General features: G+C 46.3%; 2 protein-coding genes across 3 annotated transcripts in view; one reads left to right on the top strand and one right to left on the bottom strand.

Moving 5' to 3' along the window:
• The window catches only part of LOC137348534 (zinc finger protein 850-like), a gene marked incomplete at its 5' end in the record, with an annotated part of 32,185 nt that extends 5,428 nt beyond the window's left edge, over nt 1–26,757 (top strand). The window contains 9 exons of the mRNA XM_068013838.1: nt 72–183; nt 909–1,144; nt 1,729–1,780; nt 3,910–4,098; nt 4,341–4,348; nt 9,318–9,436; nt 12,925–13,239; nt 13,571–13,632; nt 19,910–26,757. Of these exons, the coding sequence (XP_067869939.1) occupies nt 72–183; nt 909–1,144; nt 1,729–1,780; nt 3,910–4,098; nt 4,341–4,348; nt 9,318–9,436; nt 12,925–13,239; nt 13,571–13,632; nt 19,910–20,788 (1,972 nt within the window). The remainder of the gene's footprint in view (nt 1–71; nt 184–908; nt 1,145–1,728; nt 1,781–3,909; nt 4,099–4,340; nt 4,349–9,317; nt 9,437–12,924; nt 13,240–13,570; nt 13,633–19,909) is intronic.
• Nucleotides 2,132–8,582, bottom strand: LOC137348947 (zinc finger protein 239-like). Of its 2 annotated transcripts, none has more exons than XM_068014186.1 (2): nt 8,238–8,582; nt 2,132–3,308 (listed from the first exon to the last, which is right to left on the bottom strand). In XM_068014186.1, exon 2 carries the CDS (start codon nt 2,709–2,711, stop codon nt 2,268–2,270), a length of 444 nt encoding a protein of 147 aa, XP_067870287.1. In that variant the 5' UTR covers nt 2,712–3,308; nt 8,238–8,582; the 3' UTR covers nt 2,132–2,267. The 2 variants fall into 2 exon arrangements, with proteins under 2 accessions (XP_067870287.1, XP_067870288.1); XM_068014187.1 differs by lacking the exon at nt 8,238–8,582 and adding an exon at nt 8,166–8,216.
• Nucleotides 26,758–27,703: the final 946 nt, after the last annotated feature.

Below are 27,703 nucleotides of genomic sequence, written 5' to 3'. Positions count from 1 at the left end.
ATTCTGTTTCTGCCAACAGGAGAGCCAGCAGCAGATCTCTTAATTATTTTGTTTCAGGTAAACCACTAAAGAAATGGTAGCCCGGCGGATAGCAGTAACGGTGATCACCCTCTTGGTAACCACGGCAACGTGGGAGGCGCCCACCATAACTATCAACAGAACCACATGTCTGCATCCAGGACAGTACGTGCAACTACCAAAAGGAGGGAGCACCTCGAGGGCATCCAACACTGGAGTGAACATCACGGCGAGATGGGCTAATCTGCCTCCACTTGTTTGAGAACTCAAAGGAAGGGCCTGTGACATGTTGGTTCGGGACTTGATAGATAACCTTGTTTCAGGTATTGAAGGTACAAGATTTGGTACGGTCCCCTGACACATACATCAGTGTGTAAGAAGAATAGAGCTTATTAATTTGCATGAGGAAAGACGGGAACAGGTAGTTACGTGACCTATAATGGGGGGGGGGGTGGGGGGGAAGTGGAGAATACAATCAACTTCTTGATTGTACCTCAAGAACATGCAAATGATACTTATTCAGGGGGTTATAAATTTGTATCCCTGGGGGTGGTGAGGGATGAGGTGGTGTATTAAGTAGGACCCCAGAGGTATATAGCTCCAGGGTTAAATGGTACCCTTTTGATGACAACATGAGAATGTTGTACTCGGTTGCAACATTACATCATCTGCTCTTGTAATACTGAGACCCATCAGTAATGACTCTGCCATAGTGGTATCGGTCAGCCCTCTTGAAAAAGCCTTTAAGGCAGTCCAAACCTCCCTTATGCAGGGGTGCTTTTTGATGGACAGGACAAGGTTCTTATATGGAGGATTGGAGTGTGATAATAACCACACCTTCTGCCTACAGATCACTGACTTTTTTACGGTGAGGGATTTCCACCTTGCAGGCAGGGCCCTCACCTCTGTGTATTCAGGCCATGGTGGGATGGTTTGCTAAAGTTGTCAATGTCCCGGAAAGACTAGCCCGGGAAGTGGTGCAAAGAGTCCTAGCCACCACTAGGAGGTTTATGGAGCAAAGCCGTCAAGCAATCGCGAGGGGCAAGGTGCAGGTGAACCAAGCCAAAGGAGTGGCTAGAGTATTGGAAGATTTGGCCAGCAATCGAGCCGAGATGGCAGGAATGCGGTATAACTGGTGGGAAGGATCGCTGCAGCTGTTGTGTCCATTGCGTTTCTGTTAGTTGGTCTCTCTATTTGTTACTACCAAAAGCTGATGGTATCCCAAGCGGTGCAGATGGTGATATTGGTTAACAAAGGGTACACCCCAGTATCTGCCGCAGTTGAAGCCCCTCTCCCAGGGAACATTTATGAGGATTTTGCTATCTAATGAGATGATGGTTCCAGGTCCAGCCTAGGTCAATAGGACTTTGGTGAAGCCGTAAGAGAACAGTAGACTAGGAGATCCGAAGCCCACTGACCTTCAGTAGGATACCTGGAGCAATTGGTGAGTGGAAGATTTCGGGAATGTCCCACCTGGGTCAGGTGGTGCACCTGACCAGGGATCCAAAAGGAGGGACTGAAGTAGGACCAGAAGGGTAACATTAGTAGAATTAGTATTAGAATATATGAATAAGTTTAGAAGAATCACTGTAGTTGAGGGGCCCGTTGAATGATGGGATACTTGACTGCTGTTGTGGGAAGTTGTACAACTCGGTACCTAATTGCCTGCACATCTGTGTAAACATGCTGTCCTTGCTTCACTAATCAAAGAGATAAGGATGAGGCTGGAGCCAAGACAGGATGCCATAAATTATGGGAGCTGGTAGCTTCAAAGTTTGGGAGGAGATAGCAGGAGAATGTTTGTGGAGCAATACAATCCAGGTTATTGATCAAGCTGCAGATCTGGAATGTGTCAGGGTGGTGTGAACAAATGAGTAATGGTTATTGTATTCTATTCTATACAGACTCTTTTTCACTGAGAAGCTCTTTGGGTGAACCAGAGGACATCTCCCTTGCAAATCTTGACAAAATAAAATCCTTATTTGCTTTAATCCCGTGGACTCGAGAGTGGTTATATTTTCCCCACAACAATAGGAACTGGAGTAGGCCATTCAGCCCATCGAGCCTGCTGCACCAGTTAGTTTCTGGCTGATCAATCAGTCACCACACAAAGAAATCAAGATTTATTGATATCCACAATCATAACCCCTATAACTGGGCTGGAGTTTATTAGCTGAAACAAACCCCAACCATCAGAATAAATAGTTTCAGTACTGGATATGATTAACAGCAGAATCCAAACCCTGCAGTCATTTGTGAACCCGCTGGTGTCTCAGCAGGGTGGAAGACTGAGTGAATCCCTTCCCACACAAGGAGCAGGTGAACGGCCTCTCCCCAGTGTGAACTCGCTGGTGTGTCAGCAGGTGGGAGGACTGAATGAATCCCTTCCCACATACGGAGCAGGTGAACGGCCTCTCTCCAGAGTGGACTCGCTGGTGTGTCAGCAGGTGGGAGGACTGATTAAATCCCTTCCCACACACGGAGCAGGTGAATGGCATCTCCCCAGTGTGAAGTTGCTGGTGTGTCAGCAGGTGGGATGACACTGTGAATCCCTTCCCACAAACAGAGCAGGTGAATGGCCTCTCTCCAGTGTGAATGTACTGGTGTCTCAGCAGGTGAGATAACTGAGTGAATTCCTTCACGCACACGGTGCAGGTGAACGGCTTCTCCCCAGTGTGAACTCGCTGGTGCATTAGCAGGGTGGACGATTGATTAAATCCTTTTCCACAAGCAGAGCAGGTGAACGGCCTCTCCCCGGTGTGAATGCGCTGGTGTCTCAGCAGGAGGGATGAATTAATGAATCCCTTCTCACACACAGAGCAGGTAAACGGCCTCTCTCCAGTGTGACTGCGACGATGAGTTTCCAGCTTGGATGGGCAACTGAATCCCTTTCCGCAATCCCCACATTTCCACGGTTTTTCCGTGGTGCTGGTGTCCTTGTGAGTCTCCAGGTTGGATGAACGGTTGAAGCCTTGTCCGCTCTCAGAACATGTGTACAGTTTCTCCCCACTGTGAATGGTGTGATGTTTTTACAGGCTGTGTAACTGGTTCAAGTTCTTTCCCCAGTCACTGCACTGGAACACTCTCACTCGGGTGTGTGTGTGTCTCGGTGCTTTTCCAGTCACACTGACGTCTGAAATATTTTCACACAGACAGAACAGACAAACATTTCTCCTTCTGCATTCAAAGGCCAGTGATATTCAAGTCCTGATAAATCGAGTGAGTCTGTCAGATCTTCACGTGATCTTTGGTTTGAGGTTCCTGACTACAAACTATTCGCTTCTAATACCCTGTAAAAGGAGTTTACAAGTCATCACTGTCAGCACAGGTTAGAAATTCAGAACAGACAATTCTAGTTTCTATGGAACATTTTTTCCTCTTTTGTTTCCCCAAAGCTGTAAATCCCCATCCCACACACTCTCCCTCCTCCCTGTACTTAAATCCAAAGCCATCGAACCATCTGCACCATCATATAGGCGGCGCAGTGGTTAGCACCGCAGCCTCACAGCTCCAGCGACCCGGGTTCAATTCTGGGTACTGCCTGTGTGGAGTTTGCAAGTTCTCCCTGTGTCTGCGTGGGTTTTCGCCGGGTGCTCCGGTTTCCTCCCACCACCAAAGACTTGCAGGTTGGTAGGTAAATTGGCCATTATAAATTGCCCCTAGTAGAGGTTGGTGGTAGGGGAATATAGGGACAGGTGGGGATATGGGATTAGTGTAGGATTAGTATAAATGGGTGGTTGATGGTCGGCACAGACTCGGTGGGCCGAAGGGCCTGTTTCAGTGCTGTATCTCTAAATAAAATTTTAAAAAATAAAATCTCTTTCCTCCACTGCCAGTTTTCTCCCTCCCTCTACTCTGACTGGGTTCAGTTCTCCAGCCCCTGTGTTGCAGAGTGGGAATCAAATCAATGAGTCAATGATTTTCTCTCCTGGTCACTGGGACCCGGAAGTCCCGCCCACTCTGTCGTCAACAACATGGCCACGCATGCGCTCTGCTCCCCGCTCAACCAAGATGGCGGCCGCTAACCTGAGCCTGGCTCTGTTCCTGGGAAAAAGTCGCGGAGCAGCAAACGCGGGATCTGTAAGTTCTTATTCGCGGCCTGTGGTCTACACCAGGTGTTTCTGAACCCTCCTCGCCCACCCACCCACCGGCTCCATTTCTCCCCTGCGCCCCGCCGACTCTCACCCTCTGCAAAAAGCATATCCAGCACTGGCACAGCTCTGATGAAAGTGACAATGCGCATGCTCCAGTTACAGTGCAGCAGTGCGCCTGCGCTTTAGTTCTTTCCCCTTTCATTTTTTTCTCTTCCCCACCCCCCGCAGCTCTTATGGTAAAGACAAATACAAAGTATTCATTTAATATCTCAGCTATACCACCACGCGTAAATCCCCTTTTTGGTCCCCACTCCTCCTTTTACTATTTATCTGTCTGTAGAAAACATTTGGATTCCCTTTTATATTAGCTGCCAGTCTCTTTTCATACTCTTTCTTTGCTTCTATTTGCTTTTTCACTTCCCCTCTGAACCTTCAAGATTCAGCCTGGCTCTCCGTTGTATTAACCACCGGACATTTGTCAAAAGCACACTTTTTCTTCTTCATCATCCAGGGAGGTCTGGATTTGTTTTCCCTACCTTTCCCCTTCAAGGGAATATACCTTGACAGTGCCTGAACTATTTATTCTTTAAAGGCAGCCGATTGTTCAGCTACCGTGTTGACTGCCAAACTATGATTCCAATTTATCTGGGTCAGATCCATTCTTGCCCCATTGAAATTGGCTCCCCCCCCCGTTAATTATTCTTACTCTGGATTGTTCCTTGACCCTTTCTATAGCCAACCTAAACCTTATGATACAATGATCACTGTCCTCTAATTGTTTCCCGACTGACACTTGATCCACTTGGCCAACCTCATTCCCAAGAAGGAGGTCTAGCAGTGCCTCCTTTCGCATTGGACCGGAAACCTACTGCTGTAGATAATTCTCCAGAACATACCCAAGGAACCCTTGCTCCTCACTGCCCTTTATACTACTGCTATCCAAGTCTATATTCAGATAATTAAAGTCGCCCATTACAACACCTCTCTAATTTCCTTGCCAATTTGTCCCCTACATTGTTCCCGCTAGTTGGTGGCCAAAAGACTACACTGAGCAATGTAATTGCACCTTTTTTGTTCCTAAGCTCTATCCAAATAGATTATGTCCTTGGCCCTCTGGGACATCCTTTCTCTCCAGCACTGCAATGTTCTTCTTAATCAAAACTGTCACCCCTCCCACTTTCCTTCCTTTTCTATCTTTCCTGAACATCTTATATCCAGAAATATTTAGTACCCCGTCCTGCCCTTCTTTGAGCCAGGTCTCCGTTATCACAACTACCACGTGGCTATCTGGCCTGCAGCTCACTAACCTTATTTGCCACACTCCGTGCATTCACATACATGCACAGTAACCCTAATTTACACTTTATTACTTTCCCTCTTACTCTGACCCCACCTAATACTTTACCATTTCCTACTTTAGCACAATCTGTCTCCCAATTCTCGGTGCACCTTGGTGTTCCTCCCTTCTATTCTCTCCTGGTTCCCACATCCTTGCCAAGTTAGTTTAAAACCTCCCCAATAACATTAGCAAATTTCCCCACAAGGAAGTCTATCCCAGCTCTGTTCAGGTGCGACCTATCCGGCCTGTATAAGTCCCATCTCCTCCAGAACTGGTCCCAATGTCCCACGAATCTAAAGCCCTCCCTCCTGCACTATCTTTCCAGCCATGCATTCATTTGCACTATCCTTCTATCTCTATACTCACTTGCGCGTGATACTGGCAGTAATCCGCAGATTACTACTTTTGAGGTCCCGCTTGCGAATTTCTTACCTAGCTCCCTGAACTCTGACTGCAGGACCACATCCCTCTGTCTTTCTATGTCATTGGGACCAATGTGTACCATGACTGCTGGATGTTCAGCCTCCCCCTTCAGGATGCTCTGCAGCCATTCAGTGACATCCTTGACCCTGGCATCAGGGAGGCAACACACGAAATGCCTGTCTATTACCCTGTCAAATCTCCATCACTATTGCTCTTCCAGTCCTCTTTGTGCCGTCCTGTACAGTTGAGCCACCCATGGTACCATAGACTTGGCTCTGGCTGCACTCCCCAGAAGAACAAACACTTTCCTTAGTATTCAGAACTGGATATCGGTTGGAGAGTGAAACGCACTCAGCGAGCTCCTGCGCTACCTGCCTGTTTCTTCTTGGCTGCCTGACAGTCACCCATTCGCTCTCTCCCTGAATATTCTTAAGCTGCGGGGTGACTACATCTATAAACATGCTATCCACAAAGCTCTCAACCTCATGGATGTGCATCAGTGATGCCAGCTGCTGCTCAAATTCTGAAACCCAGTGCTCAAACTGCTGCAACTGGCAACACTTCCTGCACATATGGTTATCCAGGACATGGGAAGCATCCTGGAATTCCCACAAAGCACAGGATTTGCACTCCAGAGGTCTAAGCAGCCCTGCCATTCCTCTTATCTATTAGATAATAAACTATGCTACTACTAATAAATACCCAGATTTTGCGAGAGAAAAGAGAAAAATATACTCACCAATCACTTAACTGCTTCCCAGTGACACTTGCATTTCTTTAGAATGCCGTCAGTCAGCTCTGAACCCACAAACTATCCACCACTCTGACTCTGCTCCCTCACTGGCCCCGCTCTTTTCTAATCCACCACTCTAGATATAAATTTAATGCAGCAGTTATAACTCCCAAACCAGTTAAACTACTGCTCACCTAATTACTGCTTCCGGGCTTCAGCTCTCTCATCTCGCTGCTGGTCTCCAGTTCCCTTTCTCAGACCTCCTTTTTTGTAAAAGGTCAGAGCAGTACATCCTCCCTCACTGCACCAAAGTCCCACGCTGACCAAACTCCCACACTTAGGGAATTCCCAAGCTCACACTCTGTCTCGAGCTGCTACCTTCGTGCCTGATCACTTCATGCATTTAATAAGACCACCTGTACTTATACTGGGTGAAACTCTACAGAGCTGAGTCATGCACTGCTGGCTAGAGAAACCAGTTCTAACCAGCTACCTCATTAACTAAATGTAGCTGCCATTCTAGCAGCGAGCTTGTTTATCCCCAAGACTGAAATAAACTTTACTTCGACAGTAAATTGTAATCAAAAGCTAAGTGCAAACTTGACTAACTTTTAGAAAGAGACTAACCCTTAAAATTAGCCCTTAAAATTCCCATACTTACCAAATTCCCAAGTTCACACTGAGTCTAGAGCTGCTACTTTCCTGCCTGTTTAAAGTAATTATCAACCATGTTTTCTCGCATCCATTGCCTCCCCGCTCAAACGCTGTGGCATTAGAAACCCCCGTGTTTCAGCATTTTGGGTGGCCCCAGTCACAGTGGTGGCCTCCCCAGGAGACATGCCAGCCTGGGGCCTGCAGGCAGCTGCCTTCCGCACGAGTCCCAGCTCTCTCCACAGCCTTGCTCCTGGCCTTGGCTCTGGCTGCAGTCCCCAGATGAACCATCACTTCCCTCAGTATTCAGAACGGAATACCTGTTGGAGAGTGAGACGCACTCAGGGGACTCCTGCACTACCTGCCCGTTTCTTCTTGGCTGTTTCCACCTGGCGGTCACCCATTCCCTCTCTCCCTGCCTACTCTTAAGCTGCAGGGTGACCACATGTGCTATCCACATAACCCTCAGTGTCACGGATGCACCGCAGGGACACCAGTTGCTGCTCAAGTTGCAAAACCCAGAACTCAAACTGCTGCAATTGATGGCATATCCTGCAAATATAGTTATCCATGACACAGGAAGAATCCTGGAATTGCAACATAGCGCAGGATGTGCACTCTGAAAGTTGGAGCAGTCCTACCATTCCTTTACCTATTACTTAACAAGCTTGCGACTGCTAATAAAACTTTACCAATACTAATAAATCTTACGAATGTTAATAAACCTTATCAATACTGAAAAACCCTACTAATACTCCCTTCTGAAGGGTCACTGACCTGAAACATTAACTCTGCTTCTCTCCCCACAGATGCTGCCAGACCTGCTGAGTATTTCCAGCATCAGTAGTATTTTGCTTTTATTTTATTATTATACTTAATACACCTTATTAGTGGTAATAAACCTTACCTGAAAACAAAAGACATACCAGTTTATTTCCTGGTTAAATAACCAGGAAATACTCAGCAGCCAATCACTTACCGACTTTACCGTGATGTCCCAAAGCGAGTGAACGCCTAGCGGCGGGAATCCCGCTCCGCTGGGTAAAATCTCACGGTTTCTCCCCCTCTCCCTTCCTCCCGGGCTCTTTGCTTCATGCTCCCTTCGTGAACTTTGCAGCGGATGAGAGGGGGCGGGGCGCAGGGAAGGAATAGAGCCTGCAGGTGGGTGGGGAGGCTTCAGAAACACCTGGTGTAGGCCGCAAGCCCCGAATAAGAACCCCCAGGTCCCGCGTTTGCAGCTCCGAGGTTTTTCCCCAGGAACAAGCCCAGGTTAATGGCTGCCATCTTGATTGAACGGGGGAGCAGAGCGCATGCGCGGCCATCTTGGTGACGACACAGAGTGGGCGGGGCTTCAGGCTCCCAGTGACCAGGAGAGAAAATCATTGACTCATTGATTTGATTCTCACTCTGCAAACAGGGGCTGGAGAACTGAACCCAGTCAGAGTAGAGGGAGGGAGAAAACTGGCAGCGGAGGAAAGAAATGGTGCGATGGGTTTGGATTTCAGCACAGGGAGGAGGGAGAGTGCAGGGGGAGCAAGAGAGGGAAAAATGTTGCATAGAAACTAGAATTGTCTGTTCAGAATTTCTATCCTGTACTGACTTTGTAAACTGCTTTTACAGGGTGTTCGAAGGAGAGGGTTTCCAGATGGGAAACTCAAACCAAGCATCACATCAAGATCTGACACAGTCATTCAGTTCATCAGGATCTGCATCTATTTGGCCTTGGAATGTGGAAGGAGAAATGTTTGTTTGTTCTGTCTGTGAGAAAAAGGTTTCAAACATCAGTGTGACTGGAAAAGCACCGAGACACACACACCCGAGTGAGAGTGTTCCACTGCACAGACTGCGGAAAGAGCTTTAACCAGTTACACAGCCTGAAAAAACATCACCCCATTCACAGCGGGGAGAAATTGTGCACGTGTGTGTGTGGACGAGGTTTCAACTGATCATCCAACCTGGAGAGATACACGAACACCTGCACCATGGAGGAACCATAAAAATGTGGAGACTGTGGGAAGGGATTCAATTACCCATCCCAGCTGGAAATTTATTGGCACAGTCACACTGGGGAGAGGCCGTTTACTTGCTCTGACTGTGGGAAGGGATTCACCAAGGCATCCCATCTTCTGAGACATCAACTTGTTCATTCTGGTGCCAGCCCTTTTAAATGTTCTGATTGTGAGAAGAGCTTTAAAAGGAAACAGGATCTGCTGAATCAGGGCTGAAACTCCACTCCTGGCCCTTTGATCTGGTTTCAGTTTCACTGCTGGACCCACCAATCAAAGCACTTTGTCTGATTTGCCCCTGGGAATTTGCAGCCTCCTCCCTCAAAACCCACACTCCCTGCCATATTCACAATGAAATGGGCAAGGAGTGGAGTTTCAGCCCTGATATCTTACACTCCCCCGCCCCATACAGTCCAGATCAGCATCAGGCCCCAGCCTGGATTCACCTCCTTCAGCCCTTGAACCCCAATCGGGTGGGAGAAGGACGTCCTCGATATAAAGACGTGTTCTCTCCCACCACTCGAATCCCTCAGATATCTGGGGAGGTGCACAGACTCACAGCTAAAGGTTCACCTGTCAGTGGAAATACCAGGGCGCAATGGACCCGCCCTTCCCAGAACCCTGAACAGTCGAAAAGGGACAGACTCAATCACATTGCTGATCATTAAAGGTTGCGGGTGAGAGCACAGTGAGGAGACCTACTGAGTGAAGGTTTCAAACCCCATCGACTCCAGCACCATCTTCAGGGAAACTCTCAACTCGCGACAATGTCCTCTGAGAACCAAGGGAGCGGGCAAAGGCTGGGATCTTCGACAGAACCTGGCACCTAGACAGAGTTCAACAGTCATCAGAATTTATCCTTCAGACGGAGCCTGTGGGGAAACAGCGAATCAGGTGAAGTTTTACACAATATTTTTGAGTCACCATTGAGGCGAGAGATGGGTCTGTCCCAGAAACACTGGTCTGTTGCAGGATATGGGAGACGGGTCTGTCCCAGGAACACTGGTCTGTTGCAGGATATGGGAGACGGGTCTCTCCCTAGGAATCCTGGTCTGTTGCAGGATATGGGAGACGGGTCTCTCCCTAGGAATCCTGATCTGTTACAGGATAAGGTAGAGAGGTCTGTAGGTCCCTGGCCTCAGCAACACTAGCCTGTCCCCTGCGTACAGTCAGCTTTCGTTTTATTAGCAAGCCTCCTGTCCAGCACTTTATCAAATACGCTTTGACAAACCAACTAAACAACACCCAGTGCATTTCCTTTCATATGACACTGTGTTTATTCCCTCAAATAATACCTGCTGTCTGTCATGAATCACAGAATTGTTACAGCGCAGAAGGAGGCCATTCAGCCCCTTGTGTCCACACTGGCTCTCCGAATGAGCAATTCGCTCAGTGCCATTCCCTGTAACCATTCACATTCTTCCCTTTCAGATTACAGTCCCTTTTGAATGCCTCCATTGAACCTGCCTCCAGCCTCCACCACACCCTGACAGCGCATTCCAGACCTTAACCACTCGATGAGTGAAAAAGTTTTTCCTCATGTTGCTTTTGCCAATCACTTTAAAACTGTGTCCTCTCGTTCTCAATCCTTCCACGCCTGGGAACAGCTTTTCCCTCTCTACTGTGTCCAGCCCCCTCATGACATTGAACACCTCTCTCAAATCTTTTCTCAGTCTTCTCTTCACCAAAGAAAAGAGTCACAGCTTCTCCAACCTTTCTTCATAACTCAATACCCTTAAGAATTTTATATGCTTTAAAGAGATCACCTCAAATTCTTCTAAATTCTAGGGAATGTAGGTCTAGGTTGCTCAATCTCTCCTTATAGAACGATTCTCCCTCTTCCTCACGCACATGCTAAGAATCATACTCAGAGTCATTCATGGCAAAGAAGCAGGCCATTCGGCCCATTGAGTCTATGCCAGCTCTCCACAGAGCTATGCAGTCAGTCCCATCCTTCCAGCTCGATTCCCATAGCCCTGCAGGTCTATTTCTCTCAGGTGATGCTGGATTTCTTCGTCAATGTCAGCCCTCTGTGAAAGGGAACTTCCAAGACACTGGAAGTGTTCCACGTTTTCCAGGTACTCATCGTGAAGTCTAATCAATGGGGCTGGGGCGTGTGCATTTGGAGCTTGCTGATGGAGGACTTTGGTCTGCTGAATGTTGAGTGTAAGTCCCATCTTCTCATATGCCTCGGTAAATATGTCAACAATTCTCTGAAGATCCTTTATTGACACAGCACTTACTGCAGCATCATCAGTATATTGGAGCTCAATGACTGAAATCGGAGTGGTCTTCATTTTGATTGGTATTGCCAGAGATTAAATAACTCATTGTCCATTCAGTAAATATGTGGCTTCAACAGGGAGCTTGTCTCGAGTCAGACAGAGCATGGCTGCTAGGAAGATCGAGGAAAGAGTTGAGGTGATGACACCTTGTTTAATACCTGTCTTAACCTCAAAGGGGTCTGTAATGGATCTGTTCCTAAGGATTACGCTCACATATCATCATGAAGCAGGCAAAGGATGGTGATGAATTTTGGAGGACATCCTTACCATGTGGTTTGGATGTCAGATACCAGGCTCCCAAAGCAGGTCTTATTCTCCCAGCTCAGGCAGGGCAGACGCACCAGAGGAGGACAAAAGGAGCACTTCAAGGGTGTGCTGAAAGCCAACAAGAAAAAATACAACATTGACATCAACTCCCGGGAGACCATCACCCTGGACAGAATCAGATGGATCCCAACGATGACAAAATGAAGAGGAAAAGCGAAAGCAGCAGAAAGAAGCCATAACCTGAATTAATAATACACAACCAGACATCCCACGTCTCAACAAATATCCAACATACCAAAAAGTCTGTAGAGCCTGAATCGGCCTCACCAGCTATCTTCAGACTCATGGAAGACAATCGTCCTCACCTGTGAGGGATAGTCAATAATAACACTTTATATCAGATGGCCATCTAACTTCCTCTTGAAGTCACTGATATCTCCACTTCCACCACCCTTGTGGGCAGCGAGTTCCAGGTCATTACCACCCGCTGCGTAAAAAAGTGCTTCCTCATATTCCCCCTGCATCTATTGCCCAAAACCGTCAATCTCTGTGTCCCCTAGTCCGAGCACTATTTGTTCATGGGAACAGTTTTTCCTTGTCTAACTTATTTAAGCCTGTCATAATCTTGTACACTTCTATTAAATCTTCCCTTAATCTCATTTATCCTAAAAAAATCCAACTTTTCCCACCTAGCCTTGTAACTAAAATCCACCATCCCCTGAACCATTCTGGTAAATCTCCTCTGCACCCTCTCAAGGGCCCTCACATCCTTCCTGAAGTGTGGTGACCAGAACTGGACGCAATACTCCAGTTAGGTCCTAACTAGAGATTTATAAAGTTTCAGCATAACCTCCTGCTTTTGCCTCTATCTATGAAGCCCAAGGTCCCATATCAGTCCAGTGAACCTTCAATGCACTCCCTCAGAGGCAAGTGTAACTCGATGAGGGGATCAAAACAGTTCACAAAGTGGTTATTAATCACATCCAGGACAGGCTTTTGCAATGGCGGAGCTGTTACCCAGCATTCTGTGCGGAAGGGAATATCCCCTATTCACACTACTTGTGTTGTGTGGCACTACCACCATGCTAAATGGGTTGATTTCAAACAGATCTAGCAATGCAAAATTGGACATCCATGAGGTGCTGTGGACCACCAGAAGCAGCAAAATTGTACTTAACCACAATCTATAACCTCATCACCCGGCATATCCGCAACTCTACCTTCGCCATCAAGCCGGGGGACCAACCCTGGCTCAATGAAGAGTACATGAGGGCATGCCTGGAGCAGCACCAGGCATACCTCAAAATAACATGTCAACCTGGCGAAGCTTCAACCCAGGACTATTGGCATGCCAAACAGCCTAAGCAGCATGCAATAGACAGAGCTAAGCAACCCCATAACTTATGGATCAAATCTAAGCTCTGTAGTCCTGCTACATTCAGCTGTGAATGGGGGTGCACAATTAAACAGATAACTGGAGGAGGTGGCTCCACAAATATCCCCATCCTCATTGATGGGAGAGTCCTTCACATCAGTGCAAAAGATAAGGCTGAAGCATTTGCAACAATTTTACAATCTTTAGCAAGAAGTGCTGAGTTGATGATCCATCTCGGCCTCCTCCTGAAGTCCCCAGCATCACAGATGCCAGACTTCAGCCAATTCGATTCACACAGCGTGATGTCAAGAAATGACTGAAGGCCCTGACAGCAATCCAGCAGTAGTACTCTGTGCTCCAGAACTTGCCACACCCCTAGCCAAGCTGTTCGAGTACGGCTACAACACTGGCATCTACCCAGCAATATGGAAAATTGCCCAGGTATGTCCTGTCCACAAAGAGCAGAACAAATCCCACCCGGACAATTACTGCCCCATCAGTCTACTCTCAAATCATCAGTAAAGTGATGGGAGGTGTCATTGACAGTGCTATCAAGCGGCTCTTGCTTAGCAATAAACTGCTCAGTGACGCTCAGTTTGGGTTCCTCCAGGGCCACTCAGCTCCTGACCTCATTACACCTTTGATTCAAACATGGACAAAAGAGCTGAACTCAAGAGGTGAGGTGCAAGTGACTGCCCTTGACATCAAGGCATCATTTGACAGAGTATGGCATCCAGGAGCCCTAGCATAACTGGAGTCAATGGGAATGAGAGAAAAAACTCTCCACTGGTGGGAAACGTAATAGGACGATGCTTGTAGTTGTTGGAGGTCAAACATCTCAGTTCCAGGTCATCACTGCAGGAGTTCCTCAGGGTAGTGTCCGAGGCCCAACCATCTTCAGATGCTTCATAAATGACCTTCCTTCAATCATCAGGTCAGAAGTAGGGATGTTCGCTGATGATTGCACAATGTTCAGCACCATTCGCAACTCCTCAGATCTGAAGCACTCCGTGTAGAAATGCAGCAAGACCTGGACAATATCCAGGCTTGGGCTGATAAGTGGCAAGTAACATTCACGCCACACAAGTGCCAGGCAATGACCATCTCCAACAAGAGAGAATCTAATCATCTCCCCTTGACATTCAATGGCATTACCATCACTGAATCCCCCACTATCAACAACCTGGAGATTACTATTGACCAGAATCTTAACTGGAATAGCCATATGAAGATCCTCGCTACAAGAGCAGGTCAGAAGCTAGGAATACTGTGGTGTGTAACTCACCTCCTGACTCCCCTGTCCACCATCTACAAGGCACAAGTCAGGAGTGTATGGAATACTATCCACTTACCTGAATGGGTGCAGCTCCAACAACACTCAAGAAGCTCAACACCATCCAGGACAAAGCAGCCCACTTGATTGGCACCACTTCCACAAACATTCACTCCCTCCACCACCGACGCACAATGGCAGCAGTGTGTACCATCTACAAGATGCACTGGAAGGTTCATCAAATGAGGCCATATGGATTGAACTAAGGAACAAAAAAGAGGCAATCACATTGCTGGGAGTGTACTATAGACCCCAAACAGTCAGAGGGAGATAGAACAGCAGATATGTAAGCAAATCTCTGAGAAGTGCAAGAACAATAGGGCAGTAATAGTAGGGGATTTTAATTACCCCAATATTAACTGAGGTAGTTTTAGTGTGAAAGGAATTGAGGGAGCAGAATTCTTGAGGTGCATTCAGGAGAACATTTTTGTTCAAGTCCAACGAGAGAGGGCACAGTTTTAGACTTAGTTTTAGGAAATGGACAGGTGGAAGGAGTGGCAGTGGGAGAGCATTTTGGTGATCAGTCACTTTTAACATAATTATGGAAAAGGACAGAGATAGAACAGGAGTTAGAGTTCTCAATTGGGGCAAGGCTAATTTTACTAAACTGAGGAGTGATTTAGCGAAAGTGGACTGGAAACAGCTACTTGAAGGTAAATCAGTGGCAGAACAGTGGGAGGCATTCAAAGGGGAGATTCAAGGGGTTCAGGGTAAACATGTTCCCACAAAGAAAAAGGGTGAGGCGGCCAAGGATGTCAAGAAGCCTACAGGGTAAGATAAGGCAGAAAAGGAAAACTTATGTCTGACACCGAGAACTCAGTAATACAGAAAGCCGAGAGGAGTATAGAAAGTGGAGGGGTGAAATCAAAAAGGAAATTTGGAAAGCAAAGAGAGGGCATGAAAGAATATTGGCAATCAAAATCAAGGTGAACCCAAAGATGTTTTATCAATACATTAAGAGTAAGAGGATAACTACAGAGAGAGCAGGGCCCATAAAAGACCAAAAAGGTAACCTATGTGTAGGAGTGGAAGATATTGGTGTGGTTCTTCATGAATACTTTGTGTCTGCCTTCACAAAAGAGGGGGGACGATGCAGATATTGTAGTTAAGGAGGAAGAGTGTGAAGTATTGGATGTGATAAACATAGGGAGAGAGGATGTATTAATGGGATTAGCATCCTTGAACGTTTATAGATCACCAGGGCCAGATGAAATGTACTTTAGGCTGTTAAAAGAAGCAAGAGAGGAAACAGCAGAAGGTCTGACCATCATTTTCCAGTCCTCACTGGATACAGGTGTGGTGCCGGAGGATTGGAGAATTGCTAACGTTATACCTCTGTTTAAAAAGGGAGCAAAGGATAGACCAAATAATTACAGGGCAGTCAATCTAACCTCAGTAGTGGGCAAATTATTGGAATCTATTCTGGGAGACGGAGAGTCAGCATGGATTTGTTAAGGGAAGATGTTGTTTGACCAACTTGATCGAATTATTTGAAGAAGTAACAAGGAAGATAGATGAGGGTACTGCAGTTGATGTGGTCTACATGGATTTTAGCAAAGCTCTTGACAAGGTTCCACATGGCAACTGGTTAAATAATAAAATCCCATGAGATCCAGGGAATGCAGTAAGGTGGATACAAAATTGGCTCGGTGGCAGGAAACAAAGGGTAATTGTTGACAGCTGTTTTAGCGACTGGAGGGCTGTTTCCAGTGGCATTCCGCAGGGCTCAGTACTGGGTCCCCTGCTTTTTGTGGTGTATAGTAACGATTTGGACATAAATGTCGGGAGCATGATCAAGAAGTTTGCGGATGAGACAAATATTGGCCATGTGGTAGATAGCGAGGAGGATAGCTGTAGGCTGCAGGAAGATATTGATAATCGGGTCAGATGGACAGAAAAGTGGCAAATGGAATTCAACTTGGAGAAGTGTGAGGTGATGCATTTGGGGAGCTCAAACAACGCAAAGGAATACACGATTAATGGGAAAATACTGAGAAGTGTAGAGGAAGTAAGGGACCTTGGAGTGAATGTCCACAGATCCCTGATGACAGGTCGATAAGGTGGGTAAGAAGGCATATAGAATCCTTTCCTTTATTAGCCGAGGTATAGAATGTAAGAGCAGGGAGGTTATGCTGGAACTGTATAACTTTTTGGTTAGGCCACAACTTGAGTACTATGTGCCGTTCAGGTCACCTCATTACAGAAAGGATGTAATTGCACTAGAGAGGGTACAGAAGAGATTACGAGGATGTTGTCAGGACTGGAAAAATGCAGCTATGAGGAAAGATTGTATAGGTTGGGGGTGTTCTCCTTGGAACAGAGAAGGCTGAGGGGAGATCTGATTGAAATGTACAACATTTTGAGGGGCCTGGATAGCGTGGAGGTGAAGAGCCTATTCACCTTAGCAGAGAGGTCAGTGACGAGGGGGCATAGATTTAAAGTGATTGGTAGAAAAATTAGAGGGGAGATGGGAAAAACTTTTTCACTCAAGAGGGTGGTGATGGTCTGGAACTCACTGCCTGAAAAGGTAGCTGAGGCAGAGACCCTCAACTCATTCAAAAGGAGTCTGAATATTCACCTTAAGTGCCATAAGCTGCAGGGCTACAGACCAAATGCTGGAAGGTGGGATTAGAATAGGTGGATCATTTTTTGGCTGGCACAGACACGATGGGCCAAGTGGCCTCTTTCTGTGCCTTAAATTTTCTATCATTCTACAACATCCACTGCATTTCCTTTCTCACTAAACTGTGTTTTTCACTTAAATAAACCCTGCTGTCTGGCCTGAGTGAATTCCTTTCACTTGTGTGGCGTGAATATTACTTGCCACTTAACAGCCCAAGCCTGGGTAATGTCCAGGTCTTGCTGCATTTCTACACAGACTGTTTCAGTATCTGAGGAGTCGCGAATGGTGCTGAACATTGTGCAATCATCAGCGAACATCCCCACTTCTGACCTTATGATTGAAGGAAGGTCATTGATGAAGCAGCTGAAGATGGTTGGACCTAGGACACTACCCTGAGGAACTCCTGCAGTGATGTCCTGAAGCTGAGATGATTGACCTCCAACAACCACAACCATCTTCCTTTGCACTAGGTATAACTCCAACCAGTGGAGTATTTTCCCCCGATTCCCATCAGTTTTGCTAGGGCTCCTTGATGCCATACTCTGTTAAATGCTGCCTTGATGTCAAGGGCAGTCACTCTCACCTCAGCTCTTGAGTTCAGCTCTTTTGTGCATGTTTGAACCAAGGCAGTAATGAAGTCAGGAGCTGAGTGGGTTGGTGAGCTGCAGGATTGGTGAGCTGCAGGCCAGATAGCCATGTGGAAGTATGAGGTTGTGGTGATAACAGAGACCTGGCTCAAAGGAGCGCAGGACTGGGTACTAAATATTCCTGGACACAAGATGTTCAGGAAAGGAAGGAAAGTGGGAGGGGTGACAGTTTTGATTAAGAAGAACATTGCAGTGCTGGAAAGAGAGGATGTCTCAGAGGGCCAAGGACAGAATCTATTTGGATAGAGCTTAGGAACAAAAAAAGGTGCAATTGCATTGCTCGGTGTAGTCTATAGTGGGAACGATGTAGGGGGGCAAATTTGTAAGGAAATTACAGAGAGGTGCAGGAATTATAGAGTAATTATAATGGGGATTTTAATTATCTGAATATAGACTGGGATAGCAGCAGTGTAAATGGCAGAGAGGGGCAAGATTTCCTAGAATGTGTTCAGAAAAATTTTCAACAGCAGGATGTTTCCAGTCCAATGGGAAAGGAGGCACTGCTAGACCTGGTTCTTGGGAATGAGGTGGGCCAAGTGGATCAAGTGTCAGTAAGGGAACAATTAGGGGATAGTGATCATTGTATCATAAGGTTTAGGCTGACTATGGAAAAATACAAAGAACAATCCAGAGTAAGAATAATTAACTGGGGGAAAGCCAACTTCAATGGGGCAAGAATGGATCTGACCCAAATAAATTGGAATCAAAGGCTGGCAGTCAAAATGGTAGCTGAACAATGGGCTACCTTTAAAGAATAGATAGCTTGGGCACAGTCAAGGTACATTCCCACGAAGGGGAAAAGGTAGGTAAAACAAATCCAGATGCCCCAGATGAAGAAAGAGGTAGAGATGCAGATGAAGAAGAAAAAGTGTGCTTTTGTCAGATGTCAACTGGATAATGCAACCAAGAGTCAGGCTGAACATGGAAGGTTCAGCGGGGAAGTGAAAAGCAAATAGAAGCAAGGGGAGAGTATGAAAAGAGACTGGCAGCTAATATGAAAGGGAATAAATAGGAAAAGGGTGATAAAAGGAGTGGGATCGTTTCGGGACCAAAAAGGGGATTTATGCATGAAAGGCATAGCTGAGGTATTAAATGAATACTTTGCATTTGTTACCATAAAAGCCCCGGGAGGTGGGGGGAGCAAAATGAAAGGGGAAAGAACAAAAGCGCAGGCGCGGGGGAGGGTGCTGGACTGTATCTGGAGCATGCGCAGTTTCACTTTGATCAGAGTTGTCCGAGCGCTGGAGACGCTTTTCTAACGGGTGAGAGTCGGCGGGGCGCAGGGGAGGGATAGAGCCGGTGGGTGGGCGGTGAAACTTCAGAAACACCTGGTGTAGGCCGCAAGTCCCGCATAAGAACCTCCAGGTCCCACGTTTGGAGCTCTGGGGATTTTTCCCGGAATAGGCCCAGGTTGATGGCCGCCATCCTGATTGAACAGGAAGTAGGGCGCATGCGCGGCCATCTCGTTGACGACACAAGAATGGGCGGGGCCTCAAGGTCCCAGTGACCAGGAGAGAAAATCATTGACTCATTGATTTGATTCTCACTCTGCAACACAGGGGCTGGAGAACTGAACCCAGTCAGAGTAGAGGGAGGGAGAAAACTGACAGTGGAGGAAAGAGATGATGCGATGGGTTTGGATTTCAGTGCAGGGAGGAGGGAGAGTTTGTGGGACAGGGATTTACAGCTTTGGGGTTACAAGAGAGGAAAAAATGTTCCATAGAAACTAGAATTGTCTGTTCTGAATTTCTATCCTGTACTGACAGTGATGACTTTTGTAAACTCCTTTTACAGGGTATTAGAAGGAAATAGTTTACAGTCAAGAAACTCAAACCAAACATCATGTGAAGATCTGACAGAGTCACTCGATTTATCAAGGCCTGAATATCACTGGCCTTTAAATGTGGAAGGAGAAATGTTTGTCTGTTCTGTCTGTGGGAAAAGATTTCAGATATCAGTGTGACTGGAAAAGCACCGAGACACACACACCCGAGTGAGAGTGTTCCAGTACACTGACTGTGGAAAGAGCTTTAACCAGTTACACAGCCTGAAAAAACATCACACAGTGGGGAGAAATTGTACATGTGTTCTGTGTGTCAACGAGATTTCAACTGATTATCCAACCTGGAGACTCACAAGGACACCCGCACCATGGAGAAACAGTGCAAATGTGGGGACTGTGGGAAGGGATTCAGTTGCCCATCCCAGCTGGAGACTCATCGGCGCAGTCACACTGGGGAGAGGCCGTTCACCTGCTCTGTGTGTGAGAAGGGATTCATTAATTCATCCAGCCTGCTGAGACACCAGCAAGTTCACACAGGGGAGAGGCCGTTCACCTGCTCCGTGTGTGAGAAGGGATTCATTACTTCATCCAGCCTGCTGAGACACCAGCGAGTTCACACTGGGGAGAGGCTGTTCACCTGCTCAGAGTGTGGGAAGGGATTCACACTGTCATCCACCCTGCAGACACACCAGCGAGTTCACACTGGGGAGAGGCCATTCACCTGCTCCGTGTGTGGGAAGGGATTCATTTCTTCATCCAATCTGCTGATACACCAGCGAGTTCACAGTGGGGAGAGGCCCTTCACCTGCTTCATGTGTGGGAAGGGATTCATTTCTTCATCCAACCTGCTGACACACCAGCGGGTGCACACTGGCGAGAGGCCCTTCACTTGCTCCGTGTGCGGGAAAGGATTCATTCAGTCATCCCTCCTGCTGAGACACCAAAGGGTTCACAATGGGGAGAGGCCGTTCACCTGCTCCGAGTGTGGGAAGGGATTCATTCAGTCATCCCACCTGCTGAGACACCAGCGAGTTCACACTGGGGAGAGGCCGTTCACCTGCTCCGAGTGTGGGAAGGGATTCATTCAGTCATCCCACCTGCTGAGACACCAGCGAGTTCACACTGGGGAGAGGCCGTTCACCTGCCACAAGTGTGGGAAGGGATTCACTTTGTCATCCCACCTGCTGAGACACCAGCGAGTTCACAAGTGACTGCAGGGATTGGAATTAAAGGTGTGCAAAGGAAACCCGACCCCAGTCCGAATGCCAGACCCGGAAGCCCAACATGACCCGGCCCAAACCCGACACGTGTCGTCGGATCCCGTCGGGGTCAGGTCGGGTAGCAGGCCTTTACATCAGTACATGGGTAAAGGCCTGCCACCCGACCCGACCCGACCCCGACGGGCCCCAACAACATGTCGGGTTCGTGTCAGGTCGGACTTCCAGATCCAGCATTCGGGCTTGGCTGGGATTCCTTTGCACACTTTTAATTGGATTCTGCTGTTATTGTTGCTGTTAATCACATCCAGGACTGAACCTGTTCATTCTGATAGTTAGTGTTGTTTCTACTCTTTTGAAAGTAACTCTACTGTTAAAAATAATTTTTTTTATTAAGGAATTTATAGTCAAGCTAAAAAAGTAAAGAAACCTGGTTAGTGTGTTCTATTCTGAGAAAAATAGTGTATCCGATTGACTGTGTCAGTAAGTGGGAACATTTAGAGACTATGCTCTGACCTGTGCAGAAGTGGGATAGAAATAGGCAGTAACCTAGGGGCTAAACAGAGTGAGGAAATTAAGGATATTGATATCAGTTGAGAAAAAGTATTGGAGAAACTGGAGGGACTAATATCTGACAAGTCCCCAGAACCAGATGGTCTACATCCTAGGGTTCTAAAAGAGATAGCTGCAGAGATAGTGGATGCACTGGCTGTGATTCTCCAGAATTTCTTAGATTCAGGAATGGTCCCGTCAGATTGAAAGTTGGTAAATGTTACATGGCTTTTCAAGAAAGGAAGGAGAGAGAAAACAGGGAACTATAGGCCAGTTAGCCGAACATCAGTCATTGGGAAGATGCTGGAAACTATTATTAAGGAAGTCTTAACATTGCACTTGAAAAAGCATAGTATGATCAGAACAGGTCAGCATGGTTTTACTAAAGGGAGATCCTGTTTGACAAATTTATTCGAGTTTTTTGAGGATGTAACTAGTAAGGTAGATAAAGGGGAATCAGTAGATGCAATATACCTGGATTTTCAAAGGCATTTGATAAGGTGCCACATCAAAGATTAATAGCAAGATAAGGGCTTATGCTTTTGGGGGTAATATATTAGCGTGGATAGAGGATTGGTTAACAGACTGGAAACAGAGAGTGAGCATAAATGGGGCATTTTCAAGTTGGCAGGCAGTGAATAGTGGGGTGCCGCAAGGATCAGTGCCGAGGCCTCAGCTATTTACACTCCATATTAATGACTTGGATGAAGAGACAGAGAGTAATGTATCTAAGTTTGCTAATGATACAAAGCTCAGTGGAAAGGTAAGCTGTGGGGAGGACGTAGAAAGGCTGCAAAGAGATATAGACAGGTTAAGTGAGTGGGCAACATGATGGCAAATGGAGTATAATGTAGGGAAGTATGAAGTTTTTCACTTTAGTTGTAAAAATAAACGTGTGGAACTGGTAAGTGTCGATGTTCAGAGAGATTTGGGGGTACTCGTACAAGGAACGTAAAAAGTTAACATGCAGGTGCAGCAGGCTATTAGGGAAGCAAATGGTATGTTGGCCTTTATTGCGAGGGGTTTGGAATACAGGAATAAAGAAGCCTTATTAAATTGTACAGGCACCTGTAATACTGTGTACAGTTTTGGCCTCCACATTTAAGAAAGGATATACTTGCACTGGAGGCGGTGCAGTGAAGATTTACTAAATTGGTCCCTGGGATGAGGAGCGTTGTCCGATGATGAGAGGCTGAGTAAATTGGGCCGATATTCTCTGGAGTTTAGAAGAATGAGAGGTGATCTAATTGAGACATACAAGATTCTGAAAGGGCTTGATAGGGTAGAAGCTGAGAGATTGTTCCCACTGGTCAGGGAATCTAAAACACGGGCACACAGTTTCAGGATAATGGGTCAATCATTCAGGACTGAGATGAGGAGAAATTACTTCGCTCAAAGGGTTCTGAATCTTTGGAATTCTCTCCCCCAGAGAGTTGTGGATGCTCCATCATTGAATACATTTAAGGCCGGGATAGATAGATTTCTGGTCTTGCAGGGAATCAATGGATATGGGGAGCGAATTGAAGTGGAATTGAAGCCCAATTTCAGCAATGATCGTATTGAACAGCGGAGCAGGCTCGATGGGCTGAATGACCCACTCCAGTTCCAATGTCCTTTCTCCCCAGACTTCCCCCCTCATTCTGCTCAAGTGCTGGTTTCCTGTTGCACTGCCTTGTCCCCAGTTCTCCCATGACTTTCCATTCATCAGCTATGTTTGACTCCATGTTTATTAGGGACAGTTAATGAAGGACAGCCAGCATGGATTCATGATGGGAAGGTCATGCCTGACAAATCTCATTGAATTTTTTGAAGAGGTGACTAAGGTATTGGACAAGGGAATGTCTATGGATGTTATTTATATGGACTTCCAGAAGGTATTTGATAAAGTCCCACAAAAGAGACTGTTAACTAAGGTAGAAGCCCATGGAGTTGAGGGCAAATTATTGACATGGTTAGAAAGTTGGTTGAGTGGTAGACAACAGAGAGTGGGGATAATGGGTAAGTACTCTGACTGGAAGGATGTGATGAGTGGTGTCCTGCAGGGATCTGTGTTGGGGCCTCAATTATTCACATTATTCATTAACGACTTGGATGATGACATAGTAAGTCATATATCCAGATTTGCTGATGATACAAAGTTAGGCGGCATTGTAGACAGTCTAGATGATAGCATAAAATTGCAAAGAGATATTGACAGACTAGGTGAGTGGGCAAAACTGGCAGATGGATTTCAATGTGGGCAAGTGTAAGGTTATCCATTTTGGACCAAAAAAGGATAGAGCAGGGTACTTTCTGAATGGGAAGAGGTTAAGTACAGTGGATGTCCAACGAGACTTGGGGGTTCAGTTGCATAGATCTTCAAAATGCCACGAGCAAGTGCAGAAAATAATCAAAAAGGCTAATGGAATGTTCGCCTTTATATCTAGAGGATTGGAGCATAAAGACAGAGGTTATGCTGCAGCTGTACAAAACCCTGGTTAGACCCCACTTGGAGTACTGTGAGCAGTTCTGGACATCACACCTCAGGAAGGATATATTGACCTTGGAGGGAGTGCAACGTAGGTTTACAAGAATGATACCGGGACTACAGGGATTAAGTTACGAGGAGAGATTACACAAATTAGGCCTGTTTTCGCTAGAATTTAGAAGGTTAAGGTGTGATCTGATCGAAGTCTTCAAGATATTAACAGGAAAAGACAGGCTAGATAAAGATAAACTATTTCCACTGGTTGGAGATTCTAAAACTAGGGGGCATAGTCTAAAAATTAGGATGAGACCGTTCAGGAGAGATGTTAGGAAGCATTTCTTCACACAAAGGGTGGTAAAGGTTTGGAACTGTCTCCCACAAACAGCAGTTGAAACTAGAACAGTTGTTAATTTTAAATCTGAGATAGATTTTTGTTAAGCAAAGATATTAAGGGATATGGGCTAAAGGCAGGTATATGGAGTTAGGCCGCAGATCAACCATGATCTCATTGAATGGCGGGACAGGCTCAAGGGGCTTAATGGCCTACTGCTGTTCCTAGCTTCCTATGTTCCTATGACATGGGAACAGGAGTCGGCCATTTAGCCCCTCGAGCCTGTTCTGCCATTCAATGCGATCATGGCTGATCTGCAACCTAACTCCATGTACCCAGATATTATTTTAATACCAGCTTCCCAGTCTGTTGTAATGTGATTTTAAAAACAACTGTCATCTACATTGCACATTTAAGGTAGGAAAGCATCCCAAGGTGCATCTCAGAAGCTTAAACTGACAAGTCAGACAAAAACTGACACTGAGCTAAAGAAGGGGATATTAGGAGGGCTGTCTAAAAGCTTGGTCAAAGATGTAGGTTTTTAGGAGGGTCTTAAAGGAGGAGAGATGTCGACTGTCAGAGAGATATAGGGAGGGAATTCCAGAGCTCAGGGCCAATGACTGAAGGCAGAGCCAATGGGACAGAGAGAGTGAGGGATGTGTAAGAGGCCAGAGTTGGAGGAATGCAGAGTTCTCTGAGGGTTGTAGGGCTGGAGGAGGTTACAGATATAGGGAGGAGTGAGGCCTTGAAGGGATTTGAACCCGAGATGAGAATTTTAAAATGGAGGCATTGGTGGACCTGGAGCCATTGTAGGTCAGTGAGCACAGTAGTGATGGATGAGTGGGACTTTGTGATGGTTGGGGTAAAAGGCAGCAGAGTTTGGATGAGCTCCGGTTTAAGCAGGATGGAGGTCAGACAGTAGAGCATTGAATAATGGGGCAGCGCAGTGGTTAGCACCGCAGCCTCACAGCTCCAGCGACCCGGTTTCAGTTCTGGGTACTGCCTGTGCGGAGTTTGCAAGTTCTCCCTGTGACTGCGTGGGTTTCCTCCGGGTGCTCCGGTTTCCTCCCACATGCCAAAGGTTTGCAGGTTGATAGGTAAATTGGCCATTGTAAATTGCCCCGAGTGTCGGTTGGTAGTAGGAGAATTGAGGGAAGGTGGGGATTTGAGAGGGGAAAATGGGATTAATGTAGGATTAGTATAAATGGGTGGTTGATAGTTGGCGCGGACTTGTTGGGCCGAGGGGCCTGTTTCGGTGCTGTATATCTCGATTACTCTAATAGATAAGCAGGCTGATGACACAGAAGCACTGGAGAGGTCAAGAGAGGTGGTAGTGAGGTAGAGATGGCTGTCATCAGTGTACATGTGGAACCTGGTGTCATGTCTTCGGATGATGGCACCACGGGGTAGCAGATAGATGAGGGATAGAAGGGGCCATCTATAGATCCTTGGGAAACTCCAAAGGTAACGTGGTGAGAAGAGAAGCCATTGCTAGAGAGTCTTTGGTTACGATTGGATAGGTCTGAGTGGAGCCAAGTGAGGTCAGTTCCACTCAGCTAGACAGTGGAGGAGAGGCGTTGGAGGATGCTGTAGTCGACTGGGAGGTCAGGAACTATGAGGAGGGATAGTGTCCCACAGTCACAGAGGATGTTCTTTGTGGCATGGATTCGAGCTGCTTCAGTGCTGTGGTAGGGATGGAAACCTGATTGGAAATGTTCACACATGGAGTTACGGGAAAGGTGGGAACGGATTTCAGAGGCAGAAAGACATTCAATGACTTTAGAGAATGAGAGGTTGAAGATGACGTGGTAATTTACAAGGACAGAGGGGTTGAGGATGAAGGTTTTGAGGAGGTGGGTGATAGTTTTAAAAGGGAGCAGGATATACCTGAGGAAAGGGAACTGTTTACAATGTCAGTTAACACGAGGGCCAGGAAGGGAAGTTGGTTGATCAGTTTAGTGGGAATGGGAGTGAGAGAGAGGGAGGTGGGTTTCCTGGATAAGATGAGCTTGGATAGGACATGATGGGAGAGAAACTAGACCAAGCCACAGGTTCAGGGTGAGGGAAGAGGGAACCTCGGGGGATGTTTGCCTTGGTGGAGAAGAGGAGGATGCAGCTGAATGGATGGTCTCAGTGTTAGTGACAAAGAAATCCATGATCTCCTTACACTTGTTTGAGGTCAGGTGAGAGAGGTTTAAGGAGACGGTGGTGGAGAAATGAAGCTGGGGTTATCTTTGCTTTCAAGAATGATCCTGAAATAGTGAGCAGTTTTGGAAGAGGAGAGCAGGGCCAGATAGAGCTTGATGTGTGGCTCTGGTAATGAATGACTAAACCAATTGAGAGTTTGAAAGAGCAGTTGTAAGTGACTTGGGGAGAGTTTATTTCCAGGGTGGACACAAAAGGAAGGAGAATGTGAATGATGAGAGATACAAAGAGGTGAACAGAGATGGCCTTGCCTGTGATTCAGAATGACAAGGTTGAGGTGATACTTGGAATTTCTGCTTTTCACCAATTTTCCTGTGTTTTTATTAAAGAAAAGAAAAACTGATGTATTTGAATAAACCCAAAAATGGCCAAAATAAACACAAAATAAATAAAATTTAATACTGAAAATGTTACTGATACTCAGCTGAGCTGTAGTCATTTTATCTTTGTGTTTTTCTCAATGTTGGTTTCAGCATTCTGGATATCATTAGGTGTATAACAGTGTGACCTTCCATGAGGACTGGAGGATAGTAACTGGAACTTGACAGAAATAATTAGACACAGATCAATGGCCTCAGTTGTACAGAATGATGTTGCTTTAAAGGCAATAATACTGCAGTTGTATCCAGCAGTAGTTGAACTTCCCTGTACACCACATCCAGGCTCGGAGTTTCCTCGGCATTTTCACACAGAGGGACGTGCAGTCTGGGCACAAACAATTTACGAAGTTTCAAACATTGTGTGGACTTGTGTGGCAGTGAGATTGTGCTGACGAGAGGAAACTCCAGGCCCGAGTCTCAGACTGCACTCTGGAAATAAGCTAGCTTGCAATGTGAGAATCAGAACCCACTGAACTCCAATCAAATGTTTTTCATGTAAGATTTGCTTTTTCTGCTGATTATTGGAGTGGTGAATGGTTGTGAATTGGTTACAATTAAATATTAAATCGATCTGGTTTTCCTTTGATGTTAAACTGGAAGTTAGAAGTAGTTTGTTCATAGAAAAGAGAAGAATTCTGCAGGGAACTCGGCTGGGACTCTGGTGTTTGCAGAATTATTTCAAAAAGAGAAATACAGAATAGGGGACTTCCTGTTATCTGAAATTTACTGATTGGAGCAAACTGTAGTTCGGGGACCAGCATAAGGGGGGATCAGAGTGATTTAACCAGTTGGATAAATTCATCTATTAACACAGATTGAACAGTCAATGTGAAATATATATACAAGAAGGAATTGAATTGGAGAAAAGATGGTTTAGGATAGGTCTGATCCTATTCTTTAACAACAATACAGAGAGAGAGAGAGAGAGAGAGTCCTATCAGCCCTCAGATAATTTAACTGTGTTACGAACAGGT

This window comes from Heterodontus francisci, chromosome 34 (genome assembly GCF_036365525.1).
Source record: "Heterodontus francisci isolate sHetFra1 chromosome 34, sHetFra1.hap1, whole genome shotgun sequence".
NCBI lineage: Eukaryota > Metazoa > Chordata > Chondrichthyes > Heterodontiformes > Heterodontidae > Heterodontus > Heterodontus francisci.
Note: the sequence above shows the minus strand (reverse complement) of the source record. Positions and strands in the feature narration are given on the sequence as shown.